Source organism: Mauremys mutica, chromosome 6 (genome assembly GCF_020497125.1).
Source record: "Mauremys mutica isolate MM-2020 ecotype Southern chromosome 6, ASM2049712v1, whole genome shotgun sequence".
Classification (NCBI taxonomy): Eukaryota; Metazoa; Chordata; order Testudines; family Geoemydidae; genus Mauremys; species Mauremys mutica.
This window is the reverse complement of record NC_059077.1, coordinates 21615329-21627445: the sequence shown is the minus strand read 5'-3', so window position 1 is coordinate 21627445 and position 12117 is coordinate 21615329. Positions and strand designations below refer to the sequence as shown.

Here is a 12117-nt window from a genome sequence, read left to right as displayed (position 1 = left end):
TCTGTGATAAGAGGCGCACCCCCCTCCCCCACATAACGTTGCAACTCTGATCTTGGACTTTCTGAAATCCATCTGGTATTTGAATTTTTAAAAACCCAGTGAATACTCTGCTGGTGCCAGATTAAGTAAAAGTTTGTCTGGTTTCTGCTCTTTAGAAACCCTGACAAGTGGAATTTTGGATCCAGCATCACTTTTGCAGAGGCTTCTGCAGTGCAGAAGCTGAACAGGTACTTTACTGAATGCAGCCCTTATTTGTCTTCTGGCGTAGGATGCTCTTAGGTTCATAGAGAGACAAATTAAAAAACACTGTGGATCCTCACCAATCATTACATTTTGGTAGGATCAGGTTAATTTCTTTTCCATGCTTTTGTTAGTCTACTGTTATCTTTTCTGGCTTATTATATCTTAATATTAATGTAATTAGTCTTAAGTTACACAAAATACTTTAAAAATAAAAAAAACTTTCCTATTTCTCCCCCCAAAAACATGTCAGATAGTTTTTTCTGTAGCATGATTGTCATTGGACATCATCAAATCTATACCAATCAGGACATAGGGAAGTGTACTTACTGCTTTGCCCATTCTGAGCTCTGCAGGCAGGCTTCCTTGATTCCTGCCTTGCATTGAAGCAGATCAACTTTAAGATCAATTTTAGGGATTTTCTGCCTTCCTCAGACTTAAGATACAAAAGCAGGAAAAGAAGCTGGAAAGGAAAAAGAAGCCAGCTAAGTAGGCAGAATGTAGTTAGCTAAATTGAAATTTGGCTTAGGAGTTTGATTAACAATCTTATCCTTGTTTTTAAAACAAAACAAACAAACAAAAAAGTCACTCTATATTAAATGGCCACAAGTGATCTGGACCTTGGTTGTCTATCTCTACAAAAAGATAGTGAGTGTTGCACCATCAGCATAGTTCTTCCAATACAGGTCTGATCGGGCATTGATTCAACAGTGACTCAGAATGAACAGTGCCATCTACTGAATCATCGACACCTGTTTTTCCAGCACATAGTTTTCCCTAAGCCTGGAAGATCTGACAAGATCATCTCCTGACGTGATACGGCTGCTGACCCGGTTATTGCTCTTCAGAGAGACTCATTTGTTCGTCTGTGTCAACTTGTTTTCATCTTTCATAGAAATATAGTGCATGCATGGAACTGCCCTGTAGCAATCAAGGGAGCATAGAAACATGAGTTACTACAGGTTGCATGACTGGAGTATGTGGGCCAGATCTTCATAAAGTAAAGCATTGTAGTTTCATGGAAGTCAAGGGAACTACATCCATTTACACCAGCTGAGAATCTGGCCCTGTATCTCTAAGCATATCCTTGAACCAACAGTGGATTGAATATTTATAAAATGAGCCTTTAGAATATTATATCCTTTCCCCAAAGCGTTTATCTTACACATTATGAATAAAACTAACATGTCACAAAAGAATATAAAATGGTAGAGAGATCATATTTTGTTTTGCTGTATAAAATTGCTTCATTTGCAATACATTTTATAACATTTTTTTCTGGACTTAACAGGTATTTGTCTGCTGTATTCTCTGTCATTTCATCTTTTTGGTGAATTTATATTTGTCTGATGGAAGTATTGTATTACCAGTGCTTAAAAAAGCATGCAGTTATTAATGCAGAGAAATGTAGGTATGTGAATGACATGGCAGCCAAAACAGACCATAGGCTGCTTAGAGCAGGAGACACTCTTCTGTTTCTCTCCTTCAGGAGAAGCGGTGCTATCAAGTTTATATGTGATGGATCAGAGGGCAATGGTATTGCTGCAAGCAAAAGTCATGAATTTTAATCAACGTTGCTGGCTGCCTTGAAATTTGAGCTTGAAAGATAAATGTGAAAACCAGGCAGCTCATACTCTCTGGAACAAAACTGCCCCTCTTCCCTTGATTTGAGGGGCGAGGAAAAAGTCTTAACTTGATCATCAAAATATCTGTTTATTTCTGGAATGTTATAATATAACCCTTTGGGTCCAGTCTCCTCTGGATGCATTAGTGACCCAACCCTCCCAAGATTTTCCACACTACTGTAGGCTCTTGTACTGTGTTGCCTACTTCCAGCCGATTGAGAAAGAAAGATGGTTTTTATTTTTTATTTTTAAAAAATGACTACAGTGCTTGTGAAAGGTGCTGTATTTATAATCGTGGTGACTGAAGTCCTCTGCGTGTTCACTGAGAAGATACGGCATTGCCATTATCAGTACAGACTTTCCCGCCCCACTTACTCATTGTGCTTCAATCTTGTTCTGCAGGGGCCATCTCTGAGGAGATGGGGCCTGTGGTTACCATGTTCCTTCAATCATTGGTCTCCCTGATGAAATAAAGGCACACATTTTTTAAAATATTTGAGCATTGTTTCGTTCAGCATTGCGGGCCCTAAGTGCCTTAGGGGCCTAATTAGTCTAATTTTCAACAATTTGGGCTCCTAAGTCCCATGACCTTTTAATGGGTAAATGCCCGAGTCACTTTTGAAACTGAGAGTTAGGCTCCTAAGTCATGTAGGCCTTGCAGTGCTGAGTGGAGCAATGTCTAAATACCTTTAAAAATCAGAGGTATTTGGGGGCGAGACGGATAGTTCAGTGGTTTGAGCATTGGCTTGCTAAACCCTGGGTTGTGAGTTCAATCCTTGAGGGGGCCACTTAGGGATCTGGGGCAAAAATTGGTCCTGCTAGTGAAGGCAGGGGGCTGGACTCAATGACCTTTCAAGGTCCCTTCCAGTTCTAGGAGATTGGTATATCTCCAATTATTACCTTTATTATTATTACCTTTAGAGCCTTACTAACGAGGGCCAGTAGTGAAGGTGGGATTTTCTGACCTCACCATAAGGAAGAACTGGACAGAAACTACCAACTAACCTGTGCCATCTCCAGCTTCCGTTGCCTCTTTCATCTCAACGTGCCTCCTCCGCTCACCCAGTCCCTTCTTTCATTCATTGAGAAATACCAAAGAACCAACCACCAAAGTTTGCCACTCGCTCGATCACTCACCCTTGCCACTCAAAAAAACCCCTCCTCACTCATAAACTGGCTTTAGGCTTCCCATGTTCCTCCCCTGCATGCTCCCTCTGAGTGTCCCTGGCAGTGCAACGAGCCCAGCTCAGCTGGATGGCAGCTGGGATGGGGGTGGAGGGGGGCAGCACAGCTGGTCAGCATTAACAGTACAGATGTATTGTGCATGTCTGTTGGGGTGGGAAATCATTCTCTCATGTGCTTGGCTGGCTGGCTGGCTGTTCACATGCTCAGGATCTAACTGATTTCCATATGTGGGGTTTGGAAGGAATTTTCCCCACGACAGTTTGGCAGGACCCTTGAGTTTTTCCACCTTCCTCTGGAGTGCAGGCCGCATGTCAGAATTGTCTGGGTATCTCTCACTTAATTCCCAATGCAGGGGCCTCAAGCACTGGTGCACTTTGGTCCCCCCCACTTTCTGCCTGTGGCACATGGTAGTTTCCTATGGGCTGTAATACTTTAGTCTAATTGTGGTTGTTCAGTTTAGTGTGCAGGTGCTGGGTGGTGTTGGTGGCCTGTGCCATATAGGAGATCAAACTGGTTGATCTTGGAGTCCCTTCTGGCCTTAATCTCTTTGACTCTGTGACTCTGATGGTCAGTCCCTGACTACTACTACTCACATCTGCAAATGCCATATTATTTCATCTAAAGATCCTTACAGCGTAGTTCCTTTTACGGGTATCTACTTTCACCTCTCTAGAAGGTGATGTTACTGTACGTTTACCAACAGCTCCACATTAGTGAATGTTCATTGCTATTGGCGAATGGTTTGTTTGATATTCTTGAAAACATTTTCTGCTTTCACCAGCAAAGTAGGCAACGTAACCTAAGTTAGCATGGGACCTACCAGAAGGGATTCATACAAACATGTCAAGTACAAATTCAAGCTTATTTGTATTCTCAGTTGGTTACATTCTTGGATTGAAAGCCAAATATTTAAAGAATTTAGGTTGAGGTATATGTTGTCCCTAAATGCACAAGAGCCCAAATTCACCCTTGGAATAAATGGGTGCAGCTCCATAGAGGTGATTGTTTTTCACCTGAAGTAGAAATACAGTGCTGTAAAGCGTCACTCAGATAGTGAGAGTTTGTAAATGTGTGTGTTGCTCCTTATGGCTGCTACTTCCACAGCTCAGATCACCTAGCTCTCCACCAGAATAGACATCATAAACGGAAACCCACCTTATTTCCTTGTCCTGTTATTGGACCCAGTAGGTACATCATAGTTTATAGCGTAGTGTTTTGCTGTACTGGGGCAATTGGAGCCTACTTACAGAAACAGTGGATTTGCCCCAAGGTAGGGCACATGTACCCAAGCCAAAAGTGAATATGTATCTCAGGGAAAAGGCTGCGTTTCAGATGCAAACACTGTGTGGGCTGCTGCACAAGTGAAGCCTGGATGGTATTTTTTGTTTCCATTGGAGAAAGAAAAATGTTTTCTTTGTTTTTTGCTATGCTCTGTCATCCCATTGTGCTGCCTAAACACCTGTCTTGCATTGAGAGTTTGAATTGTGGAAGATGACCAGCTGAGTGGTTTTTGCCAGTTGTCATGAATACCAAAATGTGATTAGCCTGTTTCCAGGCTTTTCTTTTTTTTTATACTCCCTCTTTCAAATGCACCTTCTCTAATTCATATGCAAGAAGCATTTTGGTGATGAGGAAAATTTTCTCCATGAGCATGGCATACCTTTTAGGACTGTTTGCAAAATAGCCTTATCTGAAGCAAGAGCACAGAACTCCTTTGTGAGTCTGAACATCTCTCAATTTCTAATATCAACTGCAGAGATCATTTGCTGATGCTTCTAAGTGTTTTACTGTATCATTGCATTTGGTAACAATTTAGCTAGGCAAAGAATCATGTTAGAAAGTGCATCAATACCTAGCGAAATATATACCTGTGTTGACTGTATTTGCAATATCAACTTTATAGGACAATCTGTTTATAATCCAAACTTTTCTCTTGCTCGCAGCTACCTGGCTGATCAGTGCTGGAATGGCGGCTTTATCTACCTGATCATGTTCCGTCGCATTAAGCGCAAAGCCCCTCTTCCTCCATCAAATGGCAACAACAGCAACAGCTGTGAACCCAAAGCAAAGCCTACCTCGGAGCGAAGTGACAGAGCTGCTCAAAATGGGAAAAGAACTAGAAAGTTTGGGGTCATTACCAGAACTCCAGCTAGTAAGGACAGCAAGGAAAGCAAAGACAGCCAGAATTCAGAGCAGGAGAATGGACACCACACGCCTATGGAGGTTGATGGCTCACAGCCAGAGGCATCTGAAGCGGCAAGCAGTAGAGAGGATCGGTTTCGAAATGCAGACTCTGAGGGACGGTACAGGTCTCGCCGTTCAGATGGTGAGGTGCCAGACCTTAACCCAAGTGACCTGCCTACACAGGTAAGTGTTTTGGTTTGGGTTTTTTAAAGAAAGAGGCAGGGCCTGTTCGAGCAAATTGAAGGTTCCAATACACATATTAGTTTCAATAAAATGGCCGCACATCTCAAGACTCACTATGCAACCTTCTTTTCACAACCTCAGATTCTTGCTCCGAACTAACTGGTAGGATTTCATCCTTCAGGGCAGGGAGCAGAGGTTTAAGTATTGTGTTCAGAACTGCTGCTTATATTTGTGACCTGAGTTGGGGGGAGAAGAGTGAATAAAGGTTTCCTCAGATAGTCCCAAACAGGGCTGTGGGAAAGGGGACGACCCCTTGATTCAACAGGGCGGATCAAGTTATTATCACCCCAGAGCTCTTATTCAGCAGGAAGCAGCTTGTGCTTGCGATGCCTCCATGACAGTGCGGCACAAGTAATAAACAGCACATGAGCATTTCAACCTTGTGATGAGCCTCTGAGGCTGCTGTGGCAGGAGCCAAACTGTAGGAGAGACTAGTTTTAATGGTTAAATTAGAACTAAAGATCTTCATTCATCGTCACGCTGAATGAGTGAACATTTAAAGAGAGCCCATGTATTAGTTTGTGTCTAAAAATCGTTTAGACATTGATCAGTGGCTGTGGGAAAGTTTTATTGTATATTTTGCACTATGCTTAGGAGATGGATGCTCTGTGTTGTTTTATCAGACTAGGGTAAGGGACTTCTTACCGCTTCTCCTGTGATTTTGAGTAGAAGTATATGGCAACAAAACATGAGAAAGACCTTAGAGGTTTAGCGTTTCTGGACCCAGAAAAATCACTCAAGTCTTGATCAGATTTCACATACAGCTTTCACCAGAAGAGATGTCACTGCAAGGCTCTGAGTCTTTGGCAGTCTTCCTAAAGAAACTGATAGACTAAACACGTGAATACTACTGCGCTAAGGCTGGGACTTATTGTGGCAGCTGTTTTTGTTTAAAGAGTTCAAAGCTGGTAATATATTAATGCAGTCATATTTCATATTGCTAAATTCCAGTGAAGGGAAGTGTGGCACAAACATGCTGCTCAAACTAATGATTGCTGATATTACATATTTACTAGGGGGCTCTTGGTTCAAACGTGAAACCACCAGGAAAGCTGAATCCAATAAAAGAATAATAATATTCCTAAAGCCAACTAAGTCAGAATATCCTCTTGTCCTGTCAACTAATCAAATGATCCTGTCTCAGTGCAAGGGCTGGACTAGATGACCTCTTGAGGTCCCTTCCAACCCTTTCCTACATGTCAATGATTCTATACATTAAATTCACTATGGTTTAACGAGGAAAATGTTATCTGCAAAGTTTGAAAAACCTCATAATTTGAAACTCTGTATAATTTTGTTTGTTCTTTTTAAAAGGAAAAGATATGGATCAGAAAGATTCAGACCTGCACAGTTTTATGGCTCCCTGTCAATTTAGAACATAATTTAAGCATGGTTTTTAATATGGCTAATTTAAAAATGCCTTCTAAATGAATATGGTTTGTGTCTGAATTTCTGAGTAATAAAGAGTGTTAGAGATTAGCTCAGAGAGGTGGGAAGCCACTACATTACAAATAAGACTGGTGGTCTTGAGCCACTTATTAATTCTAACTTATTTTGAAGTTTTGAGACATCTTGGTCTGAAAAAGTAAATTTTTGAAGTTCAGAACAGATATAGAATATGAGAAATAACTGAATATTTAATGCAAAACACACATATTCAAATGCCTCTTGTATAAGTCTAGCGTATTCACATATCCGGAATGCTGAGTTGTGAACAGAAGCTGAAGAAAATGCTGTTTGTCAAAACTATCTAGCACAAGACTGCTGTATACTTATTTTTAGTAAAGAATAAAATTGTTAGACACATAGAAGAACATAACTTGTTAGGCAAAAGTCAATGTGGTTTCTGTAAAGGGAAATCATGTCTTACTAATCTATTAGAGTTCTTTGAAGGGGTCAACAAACATGTGGACAAGGGGGATCCAGTGGACATAGTGTACTTAGATTTCCAGAAAGGCTTTGACAAGGTCCCTCACCAAAGTCTCTCACATAAATTAAGTTGTCATGAGATAAGAGGGAAGATCCTTTCATGGATTGAGAACTGGTTAAAAGACAGGGAACAAAGGGTAGGAATTAATAGTAAATTCTCAGAATGGAGAGGAGTAACTAGTGGTGTTCCCCAAGGGTCAGTCCTAGGACCAATCCTATTCAACTTATTCATAACTGATCTGGAGAAAGGGGTAAAAAGTGAGGTGGCAAAGTTTGCAGATGATACTAAACTGCTCAAGATAGTTAAGACCAAAGCAGACCATGAAGAACTTCAAAAAGATCTCACAAAACTAAGTGGTTGGGCAACAAAATGGCAAATGAAATTTAATGTGGATAAATGTAAAGTAACGCACGTTGGAAAAAATAACCCCAACTATACATACAATATGATGGGGACTAATTTAGCTACTAATCAGAAAAGAGATCTTGGAGTCATCGTGGATAGTTCTCTGAAGAGGTCCACACAGTGTGCAGCGGCAGTCAAAAAGCAAACAGGATGTTAGGAATCATTCAAAAAGGGATAGAGAATAAGACGGAGAATATCTTATTGCCCTTATATAAATCGATGGTACGCCCACATCTTGAATACTGCATACAGTTGTGGTCTCTTCATTTAAAAAAAGATATACTGGCATTAGAAAAAGTTCAGAAAAGGGCAACTAAAATGATTAGGGGTTTGGAATGGGTGCCTTATGAGGAGAGATTAAAGAGGCTAGGACTTTTCAGCTTGGAAAAGAGGAGACCAAGGGGGGATATGATAGAGGTATATAAAATCATGAGTGGTGTGGAGAAAGTGAATAAGGAAAAGTTATTTACTTGTTTCCATAATATAAGAACTAGGGGCCATCAAATGAAATTAATGGTCATCAGGTTTAAAACAAATAAAAGGAAGTTCTTCTTCACACAGTGCACAGTCAACCTGTGGAACTCCTTACCTGAGGAGGTTGTGAAGGCTAGGACTATAATAGGGTTTAAAAGCGAACTAAAGTCCATTAATGGCTATTAGCCACAATGGGTAAGGAATGGTGTCCCTAGCATCCGTTTGCCAGAGGGTGGAGATGGATGGCAGGAGAGAGATCACTTGATCATTACCTGTTAGGTTCACTCCCTCTGGGGCACCTGACATTGGCCACTGTCGGTAGACAGGATACTGGGCTCGATGGACCTTTGGTCTGACCCAGTATGGCCATTCTTATGTTCTTGTGTTCTTATGTTTGTGCGTCCTTCATTTTAGCTACTGGTCTCACATTTAGAGTTTGATGGATTTAGATGTATGGGTACAGCTCTTACATGTAGCATCTTCTCTAGATAAACATACTAGTCTCTTAAGCAATCTAATTATAAGGCAGAACTAAAGAAATACTGTACCACTGAATCAGTAGTTAATTTATATTTAATAAGCTAGTAAATTGTGCTGTATTTTAACGTTATTGGTAAATATCCCCTTGCTTTCCCTTGTATAACAATTATCATTTCTAAGAATATTTCTAAAATTTAAATTAAAAACAAATACACTAAATCTATCTGGCAGGAGCTTTTTAGCACCTTCAGGCCCCCTGGAAGGCCCTTGATCCATGAAGGGACTCAATTTGATTTCAATAGGAGTTGTGTGTATTGATTAAGAATAATCAATATATGAGCCTAAGTAACAATCTGTCACATCTTGTGAAAATTTTGAAGTTCAATATTGACATTTCTGAGCCTACATTTTCTAGGGATTACTTTAGGAAGATTGGTTTTGGGGGGTTAGTAATCAAAAGGCAAGGAGGTAAGATAAATGCAGAAAAGGTCTGGTGGGATAAGTTGAAAAAGTGCTTCCTAGGTCAAATAAAGGCCAGGGTGACTGGTTGTGTTTTGGCTACTTGGTAGCACTGTAGCCGTATTTAAGACAGGTAGTACTCATCAATTTGTCACTTGACTTCTTCAATGCAGTGTTTTAAGAAGAACTACACTAATCTTTAGCCTTCTAGTGCCTGAAAAACATGGGGACACTAGTAAATATAAATGGTGCAAGAGAGGAGATCAGAATTCTGACTCTACATCTTGAGTATATTTAGTGAAGGTGACTTCAGATCCAGTCCAGTTCTCACTGAAGTTCATGGAAGAACTTCAGTGGGAGCTGGATCAGGCCTTTAGAGACCATAAAGAAATCTGACTGACTATGAAGTGTACTGAAGAATAGAATGGGCAATAACTAACTCCTTGGTTACATTCTCTCAAGGCATTTAAGAGATTAAAGTCCTTTTGAAAATTCAAATTTTTTAAAAAATTCTTCATTGCTTTTAAAAATACTGAAATGTCCCTATTCTGTATTGTGGGTTAAGGTGAGATTGAAATCTTCACGCACAACTAGTGTTTATAGTTGGAGGATATAAAAAAGATGTGCTTGATTAGGTGCTCTACTAAGAGGAAGGTGATTAAAGAACAGGACTGGGACCCAGGGAACCTGGATTCTGTTCAGGGCTCAGGTATCAAAGTCACTTAACTTGTCTGCAAGTCAGTTTACCAGATGGTAAAAAGGGGACAGTAATGCTTTCCTATCTCCCAGAGGTTTGGAAAAGCTTAATTCATAAATGTTTGTAATATGCTTTGTGATCCTTGGATTGGGTTGCCAACTTTCTAATTGCAGAAAACCAGACACCTCTGCCCTGCCCCTTTCTCAAGGCCCTGCCCCCGCTCAGGCCCACCTCTGCTCACTCCATCCCCCCCTTCCTCTGTCGCCCGCTCTTCCTCACCCTCCCTCACTCGCTCATTTTCACTCAGGCGGGGGTTGGAGTGTGGGAGCAGGTGCGGGCTCCGGGGTGGGTCCAGAAATGAGGGGTTCTGCGTGTGAGAGGGGGATCCAGGCTGGGGCAGGGGGTTGGAGTGTGGGAGGGGTGAGACTGGGGATGAGGAGTTTGGGGTGCAGGAGGGGGCTCTGGACTTGGGCAGGGGGTTAGGGTGCAGGGGGGTGAGGACTCAGGTTGGGGGTGTGGGCTATGGGGTGGGGTCGGGGATGAGATGTTTGGGGTGCAGGAGGAAGCTCCGAGCTGGGGCCAGGGATGAGGGGTTCAGAGTGCAGGAAGGGGCTCAGAGCTGGGGCAGGGGTTGGAGTATGGGAGGGGATGAGGGGTGCAGACTCTGGGTGGTACTTACCTCAGATGGCTCCCAGGAAGCAATGGCCAATGGGAGCTGCGGAGCCGGTGCTCAGGGTGAAGGCAGCACATAGAGCCCCCGTGGCCATCCCTATGCCTCGAAGCTGGAGGGACATGCTGGCTGCTTCCGGGAGCCGCACGAAGCTGGGTGGGGAGCTTGCCAGCCTAGCGCCAACTGGACTTTTAATGACCTGGTCAGTGGTGCTGACTGGAGCCACCAGGGTCGCTTTTCGACCAAGTGTTCTCGTCCAAAACCGGACACCTGGCAACCCTATCCTTTGACGGAAGGTGCTCTGTATTGACAATGCAAAGTATTAGATAGTGAGCATTAGTTACAGGAGCAGCTGATTCACCAGATTTTGATGAAGTAGAGACTACATGATCATATTTTAGCTGTGGAAAGTTTTGTCTTAATATGCATGAGTAAATCAGACTGGTTGAAATACATCTTCAATTTTTATCATGGTACCTATAGCTTAGTTGGCTCATTTTATGACAAACTGTTTGCTACATTCTGTGATATTATTTGCTTCCGTGTTTAAATTATTTGTCTCAGTAAAAGCTGAAGGACTTTGAATTATGCCTCACTTTGTAGTTTGACAGCTGCTATGATGCTTTCTGCCATTTAGCATCTGTAAATACAGTACTGCAGTTTGCCTTGCACATTTTGGGTAAAGGAAAGGCATCGTCACTTGGCCAAACACAAGAATAGGCTAAACATACAGTCTAGCAGCAAGAAAGAGAGGCCTGAAGTGATGAATAATAATAATTAATAATAATAAAAAAGAAGAATTTCTAATCAACCTATTTTACTGAACTGAAAAACTATTCTGTGCCAGATCCTTAGCCAGTATGAACCTGCATAGATCTATTGAAGCAGATGGAGCTAAGTTGATTTACAATAGCGTTTTGGCAACCTAATTGGAGATTATTATTTCATCAAGATTATTATGTATTTATACGATGCATATTTTAGGCATAAGTAACTTGGCTTTTAGTTTTCATCATAGACATCTTTAGCTGTTTAAAGATCTCCTCTCAGGCTGTTTCTGTTCGGGGGCCTTTTATTCTTTTTATCATCATGTGATTTATTTTGCATTAGCTTCCAGCTGTCTTCAGTGTGAATCTTCGGGCTTCTTTAGCTGCTGTTGTGATGTCTCGAAGCTTTAACTTGGACTATGATGAAAATGTCCTTCCTTTGCCTGTCTAGACTGTAAGCTCTTCACGGCAGGGGCTGTCTTTTACTGTGTGCCTGTACAGCACCTAGCACGATGGGCTCTTGATCTTGGATGGGGCCCCTAGGCACTTTTGTAATACTACTCCTGATACAGCAAATGATTCATTTGTAGCCAGTCAGTTTCCATCTTCCCTGAAAACAACAGTAATTACAGATTTACTGGAGTATTTGCTACTAAATTTCTATTAATCTATTCCAAACTTTTCCATTCTTTGCATAGATTTAGGTAAAAGCTATAGCTTTGGTAGCTGCAGTTTTGCATTTTAAAGAATTGCAGTTA

General features: G+C 41.5%; 1 protein-coding gene across 1 annotated transcript in view; it reads left to right on the top strand.

The window, feature by feature from the left end:
- Positions 1 to 12117, top strand: part of PDZD2 (PDZ domain containing 2) — a 188858-nt gene that overhangs the window by 91152 nt on the left and 85589 nt on the right. The window contains exon 2 of the mRNA XM_045021789.1: positions 4994 to 5417. Within this exon, the coding sequence (XP_044877724.1) occupies positions 4994 to 5417 (424 nt within the window). The remainder of the gene's footprint in view (positions 1 to 4993; positions 5418 to 12117) is intronic.